The 23,827-nt window shown below is 30.4% G+C and overlaps 1 protein-coding gene across 1 annotated transcript in view; it reads left to right on the forward strand.

The window, feature by feature from the left end:
- Positions 1 to 4,984: 4,984 nt before the first annotated feature.
- The window catches only part of LOC126750127 (homeobox protein invected-like), a 183,826-nt gene continuing 164,983 nt past the window's right edge, over positions 4,985 to 23,827 (forward strand). Inside the window, exon 1 of the mRNA XM_050459634.1 lies at positions 4,985 to 5,538. Within this exon, the coding sequence (XP_050315591.1) occupies positions 5,075 to 5,538 (464 nt within the window). The 5' untranslated portion in view covers positions 4,985 to 5,074. The remainder of the gene's footprint in view (positions 5,539 to 23,827) is intronic.

Here is a 23,827-nt window from a genome sequence, read left to right on the forward strand (position 1 = left end):
CCCAACATACTACATATTTGACTTGTAAAAGTACTTGTTTGTATATTTTTACTAATAAACTATTTAATCTAATCTATTGTACATAGTCTTTATTCTTAGGTAAGCTTTGTTTTTTAGTATAAATTAATATGATATAATATTTGGTATTAGGTATTATATAGGTCACTGTTAAATGTCTCAAAACCATTGTACAGGCTGAATACTCATAATAAAAATCTTATAACCTATAAAAAACCTGCAACTCCTTCACAATTTAAACCTCCTTATAGTTTTAACTCTTTCCGCTGAATCAATACTGTCCCTTTGAAAAAGTCAGCACCATAGAAGTATATATTATGTGATATAAAGTAAGTGATGTAAACATGAGTTTTGTCCAATATAATAATAACAATAAAATTTTGCAAAATGTTAATAATTTGTGTCTTAAAACATGCTTTATTAAGAAATCTATAATATTATATTATTAAAATATTCAATTTCCATAAAAATGCTTTGACAAAAATGGTGCCTTTTATTAGGACCTTCCTCTAACGAAGTCCGTTAAAAAAACACATAAATAGCTCATAAATGGTAATATTACTTATACTCAAACTCTATAATAATTAATAAAAATTTATCAGGTAAATATTTGTTGACGACGTCACTGGTAGAGAGTGCTTGTATGGGTGGCATAAACAATGGGATTGAGCGGCGTTGCGATGCCATTACCGTTTTCTCGTTTCTTTGTACTTTATTTTCATTTATTTAAAGTTAATATTGACTTCGATATAGAGTATTTTGACAAATTTATTTTAAAAAAATGCTTGATATTTTATTAAAGGGGAGCAGTAGTATTGTTTTGAGTCTTCGGAAACAACTGAAAATTTTTATGATATTATAAAGTGATATTTGCCATTTCTGTATAAGCATTTGGCATCATTGCATCAGAGATGTTGCAAGCAAACAAACCTGTCCATAGTTCAACGGCATGCTACTTCTAGCCTTTCAATGTTCTAAGGTGAATTCTAAAAAGAAATTTACGTGGTTATCTATTTTTTAAAATTTTAATACATTAATAAGCGATTTATATGGAACTGTATCAAATGCCTGATTGCAAACTACGGAGTCGATAATTAGCTGTTCTTTACTCCCCATGGCACCTCTGGAACATCCTGTCTGTTAAGTTGCTATCATGCTATTCTGGTCCCAATTTCTATGAATACGTTGTGTAATGCAAGATGTAATTAGTTTATAGAGTGTGGGTAAGCATGTTATTGGCCGATATTTAGCCGGATCTTGAATGTTTTGGCAGTCTTTGGACAAGAGATAAGTGGTACCTTCTGTTAAAAAATTTGGCATATGCTGAATTCATAAGCACGTCGTTTAGAAGGTAGGTCAGTTGTCATATGTTGACAACAATTTCTTAATCTTAATTTTGGACGTAATCTGGGTCTGGAATTTTTGGAAAATAATAAAATTGCCATTTGATTATATGTTTGACACTTTGCACGTTTTTCCTCCAGCCATTCAGTGTCGAGGTTGCATTCACTAGGTGTTGTTTATTGAGTGCCCCAGAACTCCTCGATGTTGTTCTCTTTAGTGGGATAAATGCTAATGTCAGTGTTTGTTGGAGAAGTGACGTTGAGCTTTCGATAAAATTACTTCTCTGAGCGTTCAAATAGTAAATTATTTTGTTTCCTTTAATTGTTGGATTTATACTTTCTTAAACAAACTGAAAAAATAGATAACTTCTGTTTCAGGGCGTCTAGACATTGTTCCAGAGTACAGTTACTGCTGTGCATCTTTTTTAGTAGTCTCCTTTTCCATGGTGGTGTTGGTCCTTGACTACGTTTAATACTTTGCTGGTTATTTATTATTTTTAATCCCAAGGTTTTAATAACGGTGCTAGCCGCACAGTGCGTAAGTACTAATTACTACTACAAGCGTCGTAATTGTAGGAATATATCAGGTATAGTTGGCAGCATTAAGAAGAATTGCCAATAGTAATAATAGTATATATAGTAACAATAGTAATAATAATAATAATAAATTATTAGGGATATCCTAAATATTATTTTTCTTTTAAAATAACGTAGATATTTAACTAAGCTTCCATACATTTTTTAATGTAATATTTAAGAAAGAATAATATATGGTGTAATGAAAAGTGCTCTTTGTACACGGGTTTGACCATTATATTGCCACGAGACGTAGACGAGTGCCATAAGTCACACGTCAAGTGTGCAAAGAGCTGATTTTAAATGTGTTGCACATCGCTATACTTGTTCTTCGACTGCATATCACAAAATAACAAACATTCCTTGTAAATAATTTAAATTTCTAATAATACTGTTAAATATCAGTAACAAGCGAACAAGTTTTCTATTTTCTATATTTGTTGATACCAGCAACCTGTTTTGTGCATTTACCATAATTAAGGCAAAACGTTTTTTCTGTTATATTTTGAGTACGAAAACTAAGATATTTCTTGCAAATCTTAAATCAAAAGGCTTAAAAGGATCTGAGTACTTTTGTTTTCACTCAGTATTGTATATACTCAGTTGTTCATCTGCAAAGCTCGTCCCGTCTAACAGGCTCCTGTTAATCCAATTGCCTCGACAGCCTAAGAAGTTAAGATGTACTATATTAGTTTCTAATTTACTAACATTATTGTCTACGTAAAGTACCTTAATAAGAAAATATTGATCGTCTAGGACAGTAGATAGGAATCGATAAAAATTATTTTTAATGAAAATGTTGGATTTCTTTGGAACATTATTTTCTGATTTTCTCTTTAGGAAAGACTTTTCAACATTGAGTATTTGTATCAGAGAGTGGACTACTTACATTTCTTTTAAAGTCCTTCAAAATAGACCAGCGTGGCATTTTCAAAAAGAGAATTTAATATTTTTATTGTCCCTCCAAACCACAAACTTATTATATGCAATTTCGTAACGTCCTCAAGATTTTTTATGCAATAGGCTCAACGATATATTCGGCTTGCTGCGTAAATTCAAAAGGATCGAAAAATATGATCGAGCTACTTTTCATATAATATGATACTGTTAAAGACGTTATACCAGATACAATGTTGGGAATGTGGTTGTCTCAGGTTTACGCGGCGACAAACTTAGATACCAATTATTACTAGGAATTTCGCCTTAAAGGCAAGCCTGCGCAAGATTGCACACTACAAAACTTGCCCATGGGGTATGAAAAACGTCCCTTCCAGATTGACTTTGGCGTGCGTTTTTTAACGTTTTACCTAATAGTCGTAGAAAAAACAAATTGGATTTATATATATATCTGATGATGGCAGTTTTTATACTAAAACCACTTAATCAAAATATAAAATAAAAAACCGTGCCTTTTATTTAAAAAAATTACGCGATTGTAGTTAATTCCAATTAATCGTTATCAACAGATGCTAAGAAAAAAAAAGTAAATTTCGTTTTTCTATACATACATCACGTTAAAAAGACTTATCTGATGAATGTGACCTTTTGAATAATATGTTTTAATTTTTTTTTAAATTTCGAAATGAATGAATTCTTTGCTTCTTTAGGTTTAAATTATTTGTGCATATTGCTTATACATATTTTAAAAGATTATATTGAATTTGTGTTCCAATTTTTTTGGTTAATCCATTTATAAGACTAATAAAAGCATGACTTCATAATCGTTAAGTGCATCCTCTTCTCTGTGTGTATGTCTCCAGTGAAGATAGTAATACTTTTATAATTAAATACAATTTCCACTTCTCATGTCGCAAGAATGCCAACCGATTTATCAAATTTCCGGCTTTTATCAGAATGTAGATCCTTTTCAATCAATAGTAAATGGCCTATAAAATCTTGTCTAATATAGGTCACACATTAATTATATCTATTGCAATTTTCAACTCTAAACTCTTTTTAGGAAAGTTTTACGTTTCAAAAGACATTGTTCAGGCCGCAATAGAGTAAATATTTGAATTTGGCAAATTACATTACCTAACGGCTAGCCATTTAAATTTAAATTTCAGGTGAATCGATCTGTATTCACAACGATTCTGTCCATTGGTACGACTTTTGGAGTCGGAACATTGACGAGAGACAGTAGACCTTGACTAAACTAATTATCTTTTTTTCTGCCTAAATTAATTAGGCACTTTGTTTCCATTAAACTTTAAATACAGTCCGCTTAAAATGATCAATCTACAGTGTAAAAAATTCCCATAAACATTTTCAGACATGTATATATTTTTTGTTGGGCGCCAAGGTTCTGCTCATTATAAAAAAAATAGTAATGCGCAAAGAGACAGTTTTATATGATCGTATAATGTCTTGTGAAGCAAAAAATATTTTTACTATTTAGCTCCTACTTAGTAATTGTGTGACAAATCCTTTTTTTAATAAGTTTTGCCTTGCATACTACAAATCTTAATTAAGATTTTAGAGAGTCATTGGCCTAATTATACACCAACTATACAAGTTGTGATTTTAAATCAAAATCTTAGTCCATCGTCCAGGTGAAGTACAATGACCAATAAGGAAAAGAAGCGTCAAACCGTAGTTGAATAATCCCAGAATCGAGAATTTAATCCGGCCAACCAATTTAACTGGTTTAATCACTATGATACGAGACAGCTCGGTTTCAAAATCACGACGAGAGAGAGCAATAAACACTTAACCCATCAGCCGGGATCTCCGATGCACTCTCGGAGGACGACAATCATCAATTTCGACGTGCCGCATTCCGCAAACAAGACATCAGCGCGTCAAAAAATCCACGCAAGCATAAAACAATCCAACAACGTAATATACCTTTAAATACTCGATGTAGAACCACTTTTTTTATTTGCTCCCCACAACAGAGAGAAAGAACAAAAAAGGTCGAGTATGTACGGTAGAGATAGAGGCACCTCCCACCAAAGTAACTTATGGTCCTGGCCCCGCCTTGTTGACGCTTAGCCCCGCCCCATGCGACCTGAAACACAGTCAGATGTTTGTCGAAAGTTGCCGGGTAAAGATCGATCGATTACGATGGTTCTAATTTGACTTTACATACGTGTGGTGTATTAATAATTGATCCTCCAAGTAAAAACGATGACATTATGGCTTTAGCCACGAACTTTACCATGCTGCCACATCATATAGCCTTTAGGCCGCGTTTAATCACACCTACCGATTCGATAAGTGACCATAACGATCATGAGAACAGTTGCTCCAGTGAGGACACAGTGCTTTCGGTTGGTAATGAGAATCCAACCGCTACGGTTACCTCCACCGGTGATGAAGCTGGTGAAACTTCCACTTTGAGTTTTAAAAATATCGAAAACCACCTGAACGCGTTATCTAAGATGACTCACAGTACTCCGTTGGAGTTTCCATCCTCCTCTTCATCACCTCCTCCTCCGCCACCGGTGAATTTTCTGTTTAAGAGTGAACATTTGGGTAGTTTTGGGTTTCGCAGTAGTGATCCGGTGCAGTTTAGGACAGGGGAGAGTAACTCCAGTTTGTGTTCGCCGAGGTCGGTGAGGAGTGATGGAGGAGAGAGTCCTGGCAGCCCTGGATCAAGGTAAATGAAAAAAGTAGAACAATATTTAAAAGAAGATCTTATTAAGATAGGTTATATATCTACGGTAAAAGAGTTTAATTGAGTTAAAAGCGAGTTAAATAAATAACTTATTTTCTAGAATTAAAACAGAAGGGAGATTTTTTAAATAATATTAAGTCAATTCGAAGTCAGATGAAAATTATACTAATCTAAACTTTATAAAAGAAAATAAAGAAAAAAATTGATTTATAAAGAAAGCACTCAGAATTGTATTTCTATATTAATTATATAAACTGATAAATTAAAAAAATATCCTTAGATGTTTTGAACCAAATTACTATAAAAAAACATATAGCTTTTTATTTACTGTTAAAATTTATTCCATCTACTTCTTTTTATTTAAAAAGGTTACAGAGAAAAAAGTTAATAAAAAAATAATTGTTTCTAAAAAAAACACCAACATTTCGGCCCCACCGCGGGCGCCAAAATTTATATAAAAATAATCTATTATTTTCTGATTCTTGGACTTTTGTGACATTATTTTAAATAAACTCTCACATAAGATCCTCATCCGATTTATTGGTTATTCTTATGGTATCAATTTTCGAAGTTAGTCTTTCTAATTTTTATGTCATTGCTTAATCGTAATAGATAGTAAACAATAGATTTTGTTTCTATAGAACAACAACCAGTTTAAAGATTTTTAAATATTAAATAAACTTACAACAAAAAAAAATTAAATAAAGGTCAAATAACTAGAATGACAGAAAGGTACATATTAAAAGTAATAATAACCGGAAAAAAAATTATTTAATATTAATATTTTTTAACCTATAAGTATGACTGACATGATACACGGAATGAACTGGTTATACGGTGAAAGAACAAAAATCATCATTTTCGCGTTTCTTTTCATTAATTATTGATATACGATATTGAAGATCGGTATTAAAAAAAGTAAACAATTTATGTCGAAATGTTAAAATTTCAAAATTTGTGTCATATTTGGCATAAGATAAAATATTAAAACCAAATAAATTACGTAAGATATTCAGGTTTTTTTTAAGAAGAAAAGAAAAAAGTGTTTAATTTTTTTTCTAGTCAAAAAGAAACGAAAAATAAACCAAATAAATTGCGTAAAATATTTAGGTTTCTATAAAAAAAATTCAGGTAAACAGATTCAGATATTCAGAAAAACGTCAAATTTTGAAAATTTCGCCTTTTTGTTAAATATCTTTTAAAGTTAAACGTTATGATAAGTTCAACTTTGAGAAAGTTTAAGAAGAACTTTTCAACTTTACGAAACAAAATGAAATAAAATTGATAAATGAACTGAAAAGATTATTTCTTTAATAATTGTCTAAACTAAAGAATTAAAAAATAACCTTAGATGTTTTGAACCAAATTTCTATAAATATTTTTTTTTGTTTTGGGCTTCAAATACAATAAAAGAGAAAAATTATTTAAAATCAAACTGTAGAGGGATAGACTTTGAATAATTGCTTAAGCACCACTAAAACTCTATTAAAAATTTATAATTTTTTTTTAAATTTTACATATAGCTTTTTATTTACTTTTGAAATTTGACTCCGCAGAAAGGTATCTCCGTATTTTGCTCCGCAAAATCTATTTAATTCATCTACTTCTTTCTTACTTGAAGGGTTCTAGAGAAAAAAATTATACTAAATCATTTAAAAAATAATTATTAATAAAAAGAACACCAACATTTCAGCCCCACTGCAAGCGCCAAAATTTATACAAAAGTAATGTTTTCTTCTGGTTCTGGGACTTTTTTCTTGGTGATATTATTTTAAATAAACTTGATCATTTTCTTGGGAATTGCTGTCCATATTAATTCACAAAAATAATGCTTTTTTTATTACGCATGTTTCTGTCATTCCGACTGTCATCAAATTTGTTGTTTATTCCTATGGTATAAATTTTTGAAGTAACTCTTGCTAATTCTTATGTCATTACTCGATCGTAAGTGGTACATAGTAAGCAATTAATATTATTTTTATAGGACAGCAACCAATTTTAAGATTTTAATAGAGTTTAATAAAAGTCAAAGCACAAGAGTGACCGAAAGGTACATAATAAAAGTAATAAATATTAGTATAACTATAACTATAACTGAGATGAAACTCGGAATGAACCGATTATCCGGTAAAAAAACAAAAATTATCATTTTTGTATTTCTTTTCATTAATTATTGGTATACGAAATTAAGGCTTACTATTAAACAAAGTAAACAATTTAGGTAAAAAGGTTAAAATTTCAAAACTTGTTTCATATTTTTCATAAGATGAAATATTAAAACCACACAAATTGTGTAAAATATTTAAGTTTTTATAAGAAAAAAGGGAAAAAGTGCTTTAAAAATGTTATCGTATATTTTCTCCTCTTAAAAAGAAAAGAAAATTAAAACCAAATAAATTATGTAAAATATTCAGATTCTTTTAGAAAAGTTTCAGATAACCAAAACGTCGAATTTTAAAAATGTTGTCGCATTGTTAAAGGTTTTTTAAAGTTAAATATTATAATAACATTAAAAAAGTAAACAATTGAGGTCAAAACATTAAAATTTTAAAATCTGTTACATACTTTCTATAAGATAAAATATTAAAACCAAAGAAATTCCGTAACATTCAGGTTTTCATAAAAAGGAAACAAGTTTTTTAAAAGTGTTCATTAAGTTCATTTAATTACTCTACCTCATTTCAATTTACAAGGTTCTTCTATTAAAAAAATTATACTTTATTTACTAAAATAATAAAAGATATTTAAATAAATAATTTTTAGAAATTTCAAAACTTGCTACATATTTTGCATAAGATAAAATATTAAAATCAAAGATCAAATTTTAAAAATATCGCTTTTAAAAAAAATTTTTTTAAATGCTTTAAATGTTATCTTGTATTATCTTTAGTTTAAAATGAAAATGAAAACTATAATTTCGTTTCCTTGTCGAAAACTATGAAAGTATTCCTACTTAAAAATCTTCTAAAAGTGCTCTCAAAAAGTGATCGTTGATTTACTCCATATGTAAAATTAAAGAAACGGACAGAAAAATATTTTTTGAAATTAATAAGAATCATTCTTTAAATCTTTGTCCCAATTTAGCTTCCTTCGAATGTCTTACTGGTTTCGAAATTTCGATCATATCCCTTGAATTTGTGATACGTATATTTTTTTATAACTTTCGATAGAAAGCCAAATTTATTTATAATTTGTTTTTTTTTGTACTGAAATATTTAAATTTTAATCCTTCGATACCTGTAAAAATTTAATTATTTTAATATTTTATTTTCAATTTTCAATAGAAAGATTATGTACTTTCCATTGAAATATCAATTTGAGATATGGAGAGCCAGTACAGACGGGTCGATCTAAAAATATAAAAAATAACTAAAGTCCTAATACCACTATGAAATTACATTTAAATTGGTGGATATATCAGACATTTTTTAAAATGAATGTAACTTATTGTTGGATAATAAAATTGTAGGGAAACGAAATGTTAGAACGTAAGTCTACGATCACGCTAGGATCAAATAGACCAGGAAAGTGCTAATATTTATTGAGAAATAAGGTTAAGAAAAGGGGTTTATTATATTTCAGACTCTCTTTATTTAAATATTTATAAGAGTATTAATAATTTGCAATTGGAAAATAAAATAAAGTTAAAAGTGGCAGGTATAAACGAAACGTTAAAATTTAAGTTTACGATCACTCTAGGATCAGATAGAGCTAATACAAAATATTCATTGATAAATATAAGAATAGAAAAAAAAGAGATTTAAAATATTTCACATTCTCTTTATTTAGAAGTGTACATGTAATTTATTGTTGGAAAAATAAAATATAGTTAATTAGCAGAGAAACGAAATTTTAGAATTTAAGTCTACGCTCTTATCGGTGAACAAACTTAAGGCATCATTATATTTTTAATCTGCCAACAAAAGCAGGCACCGAAAAATACACAAAGCTTACAAAAAATCTAAAAGAGCTCCTAATTTTCAAATTCATTTAAACTAAAATATTATATAATCATCAATTTTTTTTTTCTTAAAAGTTTTTATTTTGCATTCGGCAACAGCTTTCGTTAATGAATTACAAAAAAATCCGGCAACGTGCGTTTATACAGGAGTGACAGTTAACTGCGTTTGGGATTCCCATATACGTTTATTGGTTATGGTGTATACAGGGTGTCCGGAAGCTAGATGCAATCCTTTAAGGGGGTGATAGCAGACTTAATTTCAAACATTTTAAGCTAAATATGTGTAGGTCGAAATTTGTTTATACATTTTTTATGGCAATTTTTGCATTTTTCTCAAGAAATACCAAAATTTTACACTTAAACGGTAATAGAGCGCAAGTTACAATTAGTATCGGAGTTTCAAAGTTTATTTTGTTTTGTCTAATGTGTATTAATAAAAATACGATCAATTCCAAGCTTCTGTGTAAACTTTTAGAAAAAATAGGACATTGAAACGCCCTTTATTCTTAGATATCACTTATGCCGATGCCTGGCCAATTCTCAGAATTATGGCCTCTTTTGTGCGACAGGTCATGTAAACAAAAATTATTAGACTGAGACCTCTCATAAGCCTACTAAGCATTAGAGCCCCGATTGTGGAGTTATTTTAGGTTTTAATGTTAAATAAAACACAATTTTGTTTAAACTATTTATTGTTTATGTTCAAAATGCAATCCATTATTTCTAATACAGGCACGAGCCCTTTTTATTACTTCGGTGGTGGTTACTCTTATGGTCATCCTGTCAAATGCTTCATTTATTTTGCGAATCAACTCTTCTCTTGTTCTTATTTCGGTGGTGTATACAAGCTCCTTTGCCCGGCCCCATATGAAAAAATCCAACGGAGTTAGGTCAGGCGATCGAGGAGGCCAAGGAAAGGTTCCGCCTCTACCGATCCAACCGTCCGGAAAACAGTCGTCTAAGTAATTTTTGACAGCCAAGGACCAATGCGCTGGACAACCATCTTGCTGACAGATTATTGGTCTTTCTCGTTCCAATAATCCAGCTTCGTCTAGAAGAACGGGGATATCATTTTGTAGAAAATAAAATAGTTGGCACCATTTAAATTCTCTGGTAGAAAATGTGGCCCACTAATAGTCCTGCCTATTACTCCGGCCCACACATTGACCGAAAATCTGTTCTGAAATGATTTTTGCTTTTTCCAGTGCGGATTTGCATATTTGGCAGCCCATTCGTGGAGGTTGTGGAAGTTGGTAATACCCTCCCTGGAAAAATTGGACTCGTCTGTCCACAAGATACTTCTTAAGAATAACGGGTCATCGATGTCCATGTTCAATAAAAAGCGGCAGAACTGAATTCGTCTTGCAGGGTCTTCTTCTTGTAAGTCCTGCATCCCCGTACCATGAAAGGGATACTGTCCATCTTTCTTCATGGTCGTCCACACCTTCTAGAAAGGCCAAGGTCTTCAGCTACTTTTCTGACGCTTGCAGTAGGGTCTGCGGTAAAAGCTTCCAGTATTTGCTCCTCAATCTCTACATTATTATGGCCACGGTTGACTCCACGTGCCGGATTATTCCCAATGCCAACTTCAGTAAGACGGCGAAAGGTGTTTTGAAACACGCTGAAGTTTGGTAACCTCCGATATGGATAACGTTCCTGGTACAAGCGTCGTGCCAAAGGTCCATTACCGTTAGCGCGTCCATATGTGAAGACAATGTCAGCGTACTCTTGGTTGGTAAATTCCATTTTACAATACTGTTTAATAAAACGGACAGAAACTCGATTTAAAAAACAGTGGATGCAGTCAGTACAAAGTTGATAATCTTACAAAATTAGAGGCGAGAGTGAAACTAAACAACAATAGGCTAAAATCACACGTTTTTATTTATTAAGCGAGTACCTAACTTGTAACCCCCACCCCAAAGTACCTACTAGGTACCCCTTACCCTACAGTATCTACTATTAGGTACCTCTGCTTAATTTTGTTTTTATTACTTTTTATTTACCTGAATATTTTCCTGAACTGTCCCATAATAGAAAACCAATCCAGTAAGTTTTGTTTACATGGCCTGCCGCACAAAAGAGGCCATAATTCTGAAAATTGGCCAGGCATCGGAATGAGTGATATCTTAAAATAAAGAGCAGAAGCTAGGCATATTTTTAGAGAGGTTTGAACGACGAAAGCATTTTCATAACAATTATTTAAACATAAAACAAAGCATTTTTATTTTAACTTCATATTTATTTTTTACGTTTCAATATCTCTATTTTTTCTAATAAGTTTACACAGAAGCTTGAAATTGATCGTATTTTTATTAATACACATTAGACAAAACAAAATAAACTTTGAAACTCCGATACTAATTGTAACTTGCGCTCTATTACCGTTTAAGTGTGAAATTTTGTTATTTCTTGAGAAAAATGCAAAAATTGCCATAAAAAATGTATAAACAAATTTCGACCTACACATATTTAGCTTAAAATGTTTGAAATTAAATCAGCTATCACCCCCTTAAAGGATTGTATCTAGCTTCCGGACACCCTGTATATTATTTCAGTAGTATAAATAGTTGTTTTATGCACCGTTTTATTCGTTTTAAACATTAAATAATCCTGGAACTCGATACTGTTTTACCCGGGAACAGTTCTGATGACAATATTCAAATGGGGAATAAGATAGAAATTCCTTCATATCGTTCGGACAGTGGTTCGGAGATTAAAGAATTAGAAACAAAAAAAAAGCGTGGCGAGATTAAACAGTGGCTCTTTGTAAGAAAATTTGCATGTGTTAAAGAAGCGGAGGAAGTTGTTCGTGCAGAAAATACTTGGTCTATTTTAATAACACATATGACTGAAGAAGGAAAAAAAAGGTTTTATCGCTGTGACAAAGTAAAACGTCGTGGCCCTCAGTGTGCGGTACAAATTTATTTACTGTTTGAAGCTACATCAAATGCTGTTTTGCTCTATAGTGTAGAGGCGTGCCTGAATTCGTTCTGATTACGGAATAAGTCAGGAAGTTAAGACAGAAATAAACAAACTATTTGATTTACATTTGAACCCTAAAGCTATTTTAAAATAACTTAGTAAGATGGAGAGAGTAAAATTACCATCAATGAAACAACTGAACAATTATCTATCAAGTCGTAGACGTGTTAAGTACGGTTCCTCAACTATAAGTCTAGGAGAACTGGAGCGATGGATATTAAATCATACAGCAGTTCCCGAGGACAAACACCAAGTGTTTGTACTTTCTTATTATATATTCGAGGATGAACCAATGTCCTTTCACTTTGCATTGTCTACAAAACATTTACTGGGGTTAGCAGAACGTCATGCAAATATTTTCCATGCTGATGCGAGATACAAGTTGATTTGGCAAGGGTTCTCGGTATTAATTGTAGGAACTACAGATAAACATAGAAAATTTCATCCAATATGTCTAGGAGTTTCGACAAACGAGCGTCAGGAAGATTTTACCATGTTATTTAATAGTTTAAAAGAACAGGTTTTGTTTGTATACGGACATTCTCTACAACCGTCGGTATTAGTTTGTGATGCCGCAAAGAGCATCCCAAATGCTTTTACAGAAGTCTTTGGTCCTGAACCCATTGTGAGAATGTGTTGGGCACATGCAAAAACAAAAATGCAAACCAGGGTTGAACAAACTTGCTCAGACAAAAACGCCCGAAAGAATATATTACAAGACATTGATGCTTTACAGTTCGTTATTTCTCCTGAACATTTACTAGCGCATCACAGCTTTTTATGAGGAAATGGAAAACCCAAACTAATTTTAATAAATACTTTAAGTGGTTAACTCAAAATCGCAATTGGTACCTAGGTGCTGCCACAGGATCACCAGCCACAAACAACGCACTGGAATCGTTTAATAGAACCATAAAAGATAGCAATACATTACGCGAAAGATTTCCTTTGTCTCGTTTTCTGGTTATCGCATCGGAGATGGTTAACGAATGGTCCTGCAAAACTACAGAGGAGTCCTTTTCAATTACTCCGCGTATTAAATTTCCTGATTGGACAAACGCATATCAATGGACAAAATTAGACAAAAAAATAAAAGGTGTTAGATGCTGACACGAAGAACAATGTCTATATAGTACCAGGAGGTCAAGTATTGGATGTTCAGGCTGAAAAACCTTGGGAAACTTTTGATGAATTCAAAGAATTTTTTTTTCCACTTGGAGAGTAACAATTCTCAAAGAAAAAGATGATTGGATGAATGGCAGCTGCAATTGTCCACAGTTTTTTAAGAGGTATGTGCAAACATCTTCTGGGCCTAGCAATAAGATTAAAATATACAGTTCCGCCTGTAGAGGCAAAAAATATCCATATTGGACAAAAGAGAAAGCGTGGATGTCCATCAAAATCCAAACCTGCTTTGGTAATTCAGTGATGTTTTTAATTTATTGAAGTCTTTAAATAAATTGTTTAATGTTCACTCTTTTTTGTTTTGTGGTTCAAATACTGTTTTAAAAATGGCATTTTTTGTTCTTTTTGTTTTATAAATAGAAGACAATAAAGTATATTTGTGATTCCTATTTTTGTTTTATTTTATGCTCACTAGCTTTTGTCATATTACAAAGTATGAAGTTCAAACAGTTTTTAGAAGCTTTATTATTTAAATAGCTATCCAGTTTAGTATAAAACAGTTGACAATATTAACATTATTAGATGCTAAAGATTAGATGCTCATTAAGTATTTTTGTTGCTCCATCCAGTTTTTAAACGTGCTAAAAAGTATAAAAACTGATGTTCGATTAAATACTACCCAAAAAAAAGAGATTTAATAATATATTCCATTATTATTACATATTTCATTTATTAACTTTATTAATATATTGTACACTCTCAGTTAAAAAAAAGAAATAACCGTTACCAGTAAAATATCAAAAGCTTTTTTTCTACATATACATTTTTCCAAAAAAAAAGCTGCAATTTAAATATTTACTGCCTCCCAGTATCACATAGATTATTTAACAAAGGAATTATTTCCTCTAAAATAAACAATACAGGGTGTCGAAAATTCGAGCTTTATCTCTGAACTAGAAAATATACGAGGTCGATTAAAGAGGACAATAGAGGCAAAGTAGCGCAATTTGGTGCTTAATAAGACTTGCTAATACTTTTTGGTTGAACTCTATTTGAATTGTTTTAGCAAATTAAATTTCACATCTTCATTCCTACTTTCTCTGTTTTACAAAAATGGTATTGTCAGGTTTTTAAACCGATATTTCGTATTTAAGCTGTCATTAACAACTTTATTTCTTTAATTACGGCTCTCGATTTTTTATTATAGTCTTTTATATTCCTAAACCAACAATTTACTGCACTAATTCAATAAATTAATATAATACAACCTTTCTGAAAGAAATTATGTGTTATAAGAAATAAAAAATATATTTTTAATAGAATTATAAGAAATTTTTTTTTTACAAAACACTTTGTAAATTTTATGTTGAATAGCCCTTGCGGGAATAGTCCTCCTCTCCCTTGTAAGGTCTTGACGTATAGCTTTAAGATTTTGTTGTGTGTTTTAAAAGACGGTTTTTAAGAAATCCCCAAGGAAAGTAATTAGTAGATTTACCATATCCACCGTCACGGTTTATCACCGCTCTTGTTGACACTATAGTTGACGTATCGAATGACGATATTCGATATCAATCAATCAATCAATCAATCAATCAATCAACCAATCGCTTCATTGTCAAAAAATTTTACAATTTGTAGACAAAGCTGATGAAACTGAACTAAAGTAAACATAAAAACAAACAAAACACACAAAAATAAAATAAAACTAGTAAAACAAATATACAAAGTTATACAAATCAATAATTGTTTGTGGTCAAAAATATGAATAAATAAATAAAACACAATTAAAAATTAAAAATTAAAAAATATACAATTGCATGTATACAATGTCAAAAAAAGAAAAAAGAAGGGAAACCTAAGAAAGCAAAAAAGTATATATATATAAATATACAAAAGTGTTCATTAAAAAAGTATAAAAGAAAAGTAAGATATAGATATAACTACATAAAACAGTACATATAAAAACAATAAATCAGTCTGTGTGTGTGAAGTTAAAATTAAGTATTAAAAAAATCGTATACCGAGTAAAAGGCTCTCTCCAGTAGGAATGATTTTAATGCCTTGCGGAAAGTAGGAAAAGATGTGATGGACTTGATGTTTATTGGCAAATGATTGTGCATTTTTTTGCTTTGTACAATATAGAGCTTTTTACCAATTCTGAATGTAGAGTAGGCAGATATAAATCATACTCCGCGTTTCTGAGAGGATAATTATGGGATGGTCTATCTGAATTTGATGAAACGTGCTTGCGAATTAGACAAACGGACTCATATAAAAGTAGTGACGGCAAAGTTAGAATATTAAATTTTTAAAAAAAATCCTGGCAATGAGCTCTATAATTAAGCCTAAGTGTATAACGCAAAGCTCTCTTTTGAAGTCTGAAAATTTTGTCAAATTGAGTGACACTACACACACCCCAAAAAGGAAGGGCGTAATGAAGGTGTGATTCAAAGAGGGAAAAATACACTATTATGGTGGTTGAGAGGCTAAGCTCCTTGGAAATTGATCTTAGCGCAAAACAAGCGGAGCTTAATTTTCTTGTTAAAAGGTTAATGTGCATGTCCCATTTTAACGACTTGTCAATAGTAAGCCCCAAAAATTTTACTGAGTCGGCTTCGTCAATGGTTGCGTTATCCAGTACAAAAGATTCCAAATTATTTTTATAGGACAAAAATTTAGTTTTGGAGACGTTAAGGCAGAGAAGATTAGAGTCGCACCATGCTTTGATAGAAGTTAGGTCACTTGATATGATTTTATGAAGTTCGGCAATATCCGGATTATTCCAGGTAAAACTAGTATCATCCGTGAATAAGCAAGTTCTTCCTTTAATATTCAGACTAGCGATATCATTGATAAATATGAGAAACAAAATAGGGCCAAGCACTGAACCTTGAGGCAGTCCACATTCTATTGGGTTGCAAGAAGACATCGTAGCATCAATCCTCACAAACGGACTCCTGTTATTGAGAAATGACTTAAACCATTCGAGGAGCATACCTCTAAACCCGTAGTGTTGCAACTTTTTTATTAAGATATCATGGTTTACGCAATCAAAAGCTTTAAAAAAATCGCAGAAGATTGTTGCCGTAAGATGTTTGCTTAGATATTGCCGTATTTAATTTTTTCTTGAAGAAAAAATGGGCCGATAATTATATGGTGCCACATACCATCCATACTTTAATCTTTTTACTCTTACGTTTTTACTTTTTAATTTACGATCTTTCTACTCGATTCTACCTCGGGTTCTCTATCGACCAATAGCGTTCGATATTTCTATTAAATAGTCCATGTATTTTATTACTAAAAATTTTCTCAGTCTATGTCTCTCAGCATCCTAAACCTTATAAAAAAACATTATTGTTTTGAATAGGGTAATTTTATTATCTCAAATTGCTTTATCAAAAAATTCAATATTTTGACTTGAAGTGGAAATATTTGATCTCATTATTTGTTAAACCACATAGTTTTGGAATTGTTGAGTTGGTATCTGAAAAGAAAATCTGGTTTTTGTAATCATGTAATGGTGTCTTAACCAGCGAGATCATATTTGATCAACAGTTTTCCGTAATCTTTTTATACGGCTGACTTTCAAGATCATCCATCAACTCATCTAAAATATTCTGCTTTGCCTAAAACAACAAGCCTGTTTCCTTCGTCAGCTTTTAAATAATAGTATATTGTATACCTAGTAGGAAATGTTAAGCAGGAAAAGCTTAACATTCCCGGGCGATCGTAAAAATTCTGTCGTAAAAAAGATCTCGGCTTGCGCCTCGACTGGCAATACGGAGTCCGGGAATGTGGCTTTTCCTACGAGGTCTACATACTATTTTTCCGAAAATCGGGAATCATTAAAATTACGGTAAATTATTACTAATCATGTTAAAAATTTCAAATCAACATTATTATTTTTCCCCTAAATAAAAGAAGCCATGAAACATTGTTTCGTAACTGCGGAAACGAAGTACATAATTTTAAATTGTCAAACTTGATGAGTGAAAGTTTATTTGTGGCGTCTTTCCAAAGTGTTGATTTTTTAACGTTTTAAAAAGCCAAAGTAACGTGTAAAATGATGAGTGAGGATGACCGTTCCATTTCTGGAACCCCCCCAGAACTCACGGAGGTAGTGAATGCTGCATCATTGGAATTGTTACCAGTAAAATCTAGAAATAAGTATAACTATGCATACAACCGCTTTATGGACTACCGTACGAATAAAAATTTAACTTCTTTCTCGGAAAATGTTGTAATGGCATACTTCTTGGAGCTTGATTCCAAGATGAAATCTTCAACTTTATGGGCCAATTATTCAATGCTGAAGGTAACCCTTGCAATTAGACATGATGTGGATATATCTAAATATTCAAAATTTCGGGCATTCCTGAAACGGCAAGCACATGCCTATAAGCCAAAAAAATCCAAGATTTTAACTAAAGAAGAAATAAACAAATTTATTCAGGAAGCTCCAGATAAGGAACATTTAATGATTAAGGTAACTTACAAAACTTCAAATTATATTTGGATTCTTTACATGCTTATTTATTGTTGTAGGTAGCTGTAATATTTGGAATTTCTGGAGCTTGCAGAATAGACGAGCTGGTTAAAATGACTGTACAAGATATACAAGACCTACTATTTAAACTTTTAGTTACCATACCGGATTCAAAAACCAATACATCAAGATCATTTATAGTAAACGAAATGTACTTTAATCTATACCGCAAGTATGTCTCTTTAAGACCAAGAGACATGAATACCGCTCGGTTTTTTTTTAAGTACCAAAATGAAAAAGGTTGTAGACAAGTAGTAGGAATTCACCAATTTAAAAACATGCCTAAAATAGTGGCCATTTATTTGAATTTGCCAAACTCGAAAGAATATACCGGCCACTGTTTTCGTCGGTGTTCTGCCATAATGCTTGTTGATTCTGGTGGAGATATTACTAGTTTAAAGAGACTGGGTGAATAGAAATCAACAAACGTCGCTAAAGGATATATAGAAGAGTCTCTTACTAATAAGGAAAAAGTGGCAAATAAAATTTTCACAGCAGAAAAAATCAAGAAAGTAAATCTAATATTTCTAATACTGCAGTAACGCCCAATATTAGTTATTGTCATACAAATAAAATTATTAGTTTGGAAAATATTCAACAAAATAATGCTATTAGTTCCCAAGTTCTTCCAGTTTTCAATACTTGTACTAATTGTCAAAAAGTAATTTTTTTTCGTTCAATGGGTTATATGTTTTTCAATTTGGTAAGATATATTGAGATGTAGTCGTGAATGATTTCTCTGGTAAATCCTTTTTGAAAACTTCTTGGTGCAAAGCTAAGAACCTCATTAAGAAAATTAAGTCCTACCTCATTAAAAGACTGAGAAGACTGATTTTCAACGATATTAATTGGGTTTTTTTTTTTTTTTTATCCTTCTAAACCAAGTTTGTTAGTTTTTTTCTTTAGTAAAAAAGACTTGTTAATATATTTGTAGTTAGTAACCTTAAACATGTCTCTTTAAAAGTCACTCCATGCTTGATATTGAGTAACATGATTTATATAATCATTCATCATTGCGCTAACAAGCAGTTTTTGACTTTCGATACGAAGTAGAATAAATCCTTATCACGTCTTGTTTTTTTTCTGAGGAAAAATGCATGCTGTTTTAATACGTACCCATTAACAACTACTATCAAAATATTGAATAATCAAAAGATGAACAAATAAACATAGATATCCGGCGTGCACGATACACCGTCACTTATAAAATATGGTAAATTTCGGCCATTATCTCAGGTCATAGGGACTGCCACTTTAATATTATTTATTAACTTCTTGTTACTTTTATACTTTCTTGATTAACCAAAGGAAGAGAAAGTATCTTCAAAGTTTCACAAATCAAGCGTCTATTTAAAGAGTTACGCCTTTTGCCGTATTAGGCCATCATCAGACCTAAGTAAAATTATCAAACGTTAATTAAAAGAAAATACATACCTCATCTAAATACAAAAACTACACACTTACTCTCACTAACATAAATATAAATATAAAATATAATATGTCTACAACATCGTGTACCGTTTGCTGCTTGCGGACGAAAAACTAGATCTTCTCAAAAAGCTGGAGATTACAAGAGCTAAGAGAAGCCTAATATTAAATTGTGTCAATGATATCCGATATTTCGAACCTAATCTCATTTTCAATAATCTCCAACAAATTTTAATCTTGTTAACATCGTTTTAGTACTTCTCATATTATGTAAATACTCTTTAAGGTTTTTACTTCGGACTTTGGATCCAATCGTCTCTGGTTTGATCCCTATTTAATTAAAAAAAAACTTTTTTATTTTTGTTATTTCATGGTTGTATTTGTTTTGGTTCTTTATAAGATAATATATATAAAATGTACCGGATTTTGGTGATATTTGGCGTTTTAAAGTTCATATTTTAGTTAATAACGGTACACGATGTTGTAGACATAATATATTTTATTTTTTTTTATGTTAGTGAGAGTAAGTGTGTAGTTCTCGTATTTAGATGAGGTATGTCTTTTCTGTTAATTAACGTCTTGTTCCTTAATATTTAATTTTGATAATTTTATTTAGGTCTGATGATGCCCTAATGCGGCGAAACGCGTAACCCTTTAAACAGACGCTTGATTTGTGAGGCTTTGACTTTGAGTATATTTTCTTTTCCTTTAGACATATATCTAAGTCTCTTTGAGAATAATGAATGATTATTTTGAATATCTTTATTAATGTATTATTTTAAAAAAAGTGGTTGTAAGAAAATGAGAGGTTCTTACGTTATGTGATGGCCGGAATTAAAAAAATCAAACTTGATGATGACAGCTCAAATACGAAACGTCGGCTTGAAAATTTGACAAGACTCTTTTATAAAACAGAGAAAGTAGAAAAGAGAATGTGAAATTTATTTTGTTATAATTATCTATTCAAATAGAGTCATCAAAACTTAAATGCAAATATTCAGTTTTTTCCAAAAAAAATCGATTTTATTTTATTTTAAAAGAGCATTTTAATTTCAACACCAAATTCCGCAACTTTGCTTCTATTTTAGCATTCCAACATTTAACCGACCTAGAAGCTCTTCTAGTTTCCGAGATTCCAATGATGAGGCTTAAATTTAGCACACTCTGTACATAAGCAAAATCTTTATATTGATTAATTAAATACATTGACATTCTGCATTTATCTAACGTATATTTTATCTCATATATAAAAAATACAAATTACTACGAAAAACAATTAACAATCATTTAACAATCTATTGACTGAGTGTTTCTTTTGTATATTTTATGAGCAAATTATTTAAAAAGAAATGTATTGAAAATCCACAAAAAATCATATCAGTTCAGCGTGTTTTTTTCATTACTTCTGTATAATCCTTTTTATTTTTTTAAGCGAAAACCATGTGTCGGGCGAAAAAAAAAACAGGAAATCAAATTTGCTAAAAAGGTATTGAGGATTTAAAAAATATTTCTTATTTTAAGAAAAAGCACTGAATTAGTATTTTTTTAACTAAAAATATTAAATAGAAGACCTATAGAGACGCCACTGGTAGAGAAAATATTTTTTTTTTACAAATCAAAAAATGCGTGTTCATGCATAGAATACATGTACCAAATTTCATCAAAATGTCTACCATATTTTTTAAGTTATTATTAAAAAACTGATTTTTTTTTGAAAACTTAAACACCCTATATATCAAAAGTTAAGACGTTTAGGACATATGTTCATAGGAACTTTTTTTCTTAAAATGGGTCCAGGAATCACCCCCTTAAATATTAGCACGTTTTTAAGGAACATCCTGTATATACAAAAAACCAAAAGCTTGTATATATATATTTTATATATTAAACTTAATTCTATTAAAGGAAACCGCTTTCATTCATTGAATGAGGAATTTTCAAAAAAGGAAATTTTATTGAATGAAGGCCAATTTCCAATGCCAATTATTTAGTTTACTTAATTAACAACTGTCAAAAAAAAAGAAAAAACTATATATTAAATATGGAACTTATGCATAAACTCCCCCCCTGTGCATGAAACCCCACAATTCACATAATATTTTTAATATTTAATTGTCAATAATTATGTTAGGCACCAATAATTAAATATTTTTTTTTTATATTGCCTTCCAAGTTCTTCAATAAAAGTATTATTTTGTTTTAAATTATTATTAAAATCTTCCTAAATTGAAAATAAGAAACATTGTAAAAAACTCAAAAACTGTTACCACTAGTTGTGCTGATATTTCTAAATAAATAATATCTTTATTTAGCAAAAAAGCTACATTAAAAAAAATATAAATGAAAAAAAGTAAAAGTTGGCCATAACTCTATTACGACATTCCGGTTTGTCCATGGATGGTCTCAGTAATCCAGAAACAGCATCCCGGTTTCAGAAATATCCTGTCAGAGTTAAACCATAAATTAAACTAGACTTAACCTAAACATTATTTCTAATATAAATCTTTATACATTTTTCTACTGCATTCTTACTATGTATTGTATTAAAATATATAAAAAAAAGTCGATAAAATACGCCAATTTTTAGGAAAATGGTCTTACATTGTACTCATATTTTTGATATACTTGTAGCCTCAAATAGTATTTATGACTGTTTTTCACATTATGATTTTTTGAAAAACTTAAGTAGCTTTTCAAAACAAAATAATAATTATAGAAAAATTTAATAATCACTATCTTATAATCACAATATTAATTTTTTTAAGTCATTTAAATTCTAATACAACTTAAAATTGATTTTTGATGCACAGAAAAGTGGGAGAATAAATATTAGTTTTAACTAAACAAACGTTTGAAACTAAACTTTTAACAAAATTTAGTTTCAAACGCGAGACTTTTAAAAGAACACCTCTTTTTATAAAAAATTTATGCTTTCTATGAATTAGATCATTCCGTTCCAAATTTTTAAACAACAAAAAAGTTTAAAAAAAAAATTTCATAATGATTATGCCTATTCTATTCCTTGGGAAACAGTTTATAGGAAAAATATTATTTAAGTTAATTTAGGCCACTTAATTAGTTTAATTTTCTCTAATCAGTCTGTGGTTTACAAAAATTTGAAAAGTTGTCAAAATGAGGTATGTACGTTTCCGTAGTCGTATTAGGTAGGGTATTAGGGCTCAGATTCATTAATTTAATTGCTTAATTCATTTGCTTTAAATGTTGAAATTATTTTAATAATACAATTATTTAAGATCTCATATATGGCATTATTAGAGTATAAAACTAGTATAAATAGTTTTATAGTTTTAGAATTCATAGCCCTACCCACAGATGGCGTAACAAAGTTGGGATTGTTACATCTTTTAAAAAATAATATTAAATTGATGTATTTAGAAGTAAATAGTACAATAAATACTAATAATTGATACGTTCTTAAAACTGAGTCTGCATGTAAATTGTTTCTCGTGACTTCAGTTTGTAAGTAAAGTAAACTTGCTTATTTTTTTTGTTGGATATAGGTAAAAGAAACTACTTTAGATAATTGATTTATATATTTCGGTCGGCGTTTATTATCTTTATGAAATTATACTTAGGATTCTAAAAGATAGACGAAGATACAAAAACACAAATAAAATCACGCATTTTGGCATAGTTACAAAGGTTAAATTTTCACACAGTAAACGTAATAATTAATGTTTTATTAAAAATATTTCTAATTTAAGTATTTTTTACAAAAATAATTATTTTAAAGAACTTGATTATTTCTGGTGAAAACCACGACCTAAAACAAACAAAAACTAACATTAACTACTAGTATTAGACTTTCCTATGGAATAGTAGTATTCAAGGACTTAAATATAGAAAATACAAGAATATGGATTTAAATCAGTTTCATATGAAAAGAAGTCAATAAAAATTAAAATTTTCAATGAAAATATACTGTCTTTATTAAACAAATATGCACCTCTACTATATAGTTAAAAATACGCAGGATAAACCTTTTACGCCATGGATTAACAATAATATCAAATTGCTTATGAAGGAAAGGGATTAAGCCTAAAAGATAAATATTTAAAACAAAGAACTAAACCATGCTTGCAATATTATAAAGAGATAGGCAATTACATATAACATGCTATTACCAGGGAAATAATTTTCATTTAATGCCTCAAAAACACAGCAAAGATTTCTGGATTAACGCAAATAACTTAAATCTTGAT

The sequence above is a fragment of the Anthonomus grandis genome, chromosome 2 (assembly GCF_022605725.1).
Source record: "Anthonomus grandis grandis chromosome 2, icAntGran1.3, whole genome shotgun sequence".
Classification (NCBI taxonomy): Eukaryota; Metazoa; Arthropoda; class Insecta; order Coleoptera; family Curculionidae; genus Anthonomus; species Anthonomus grandis.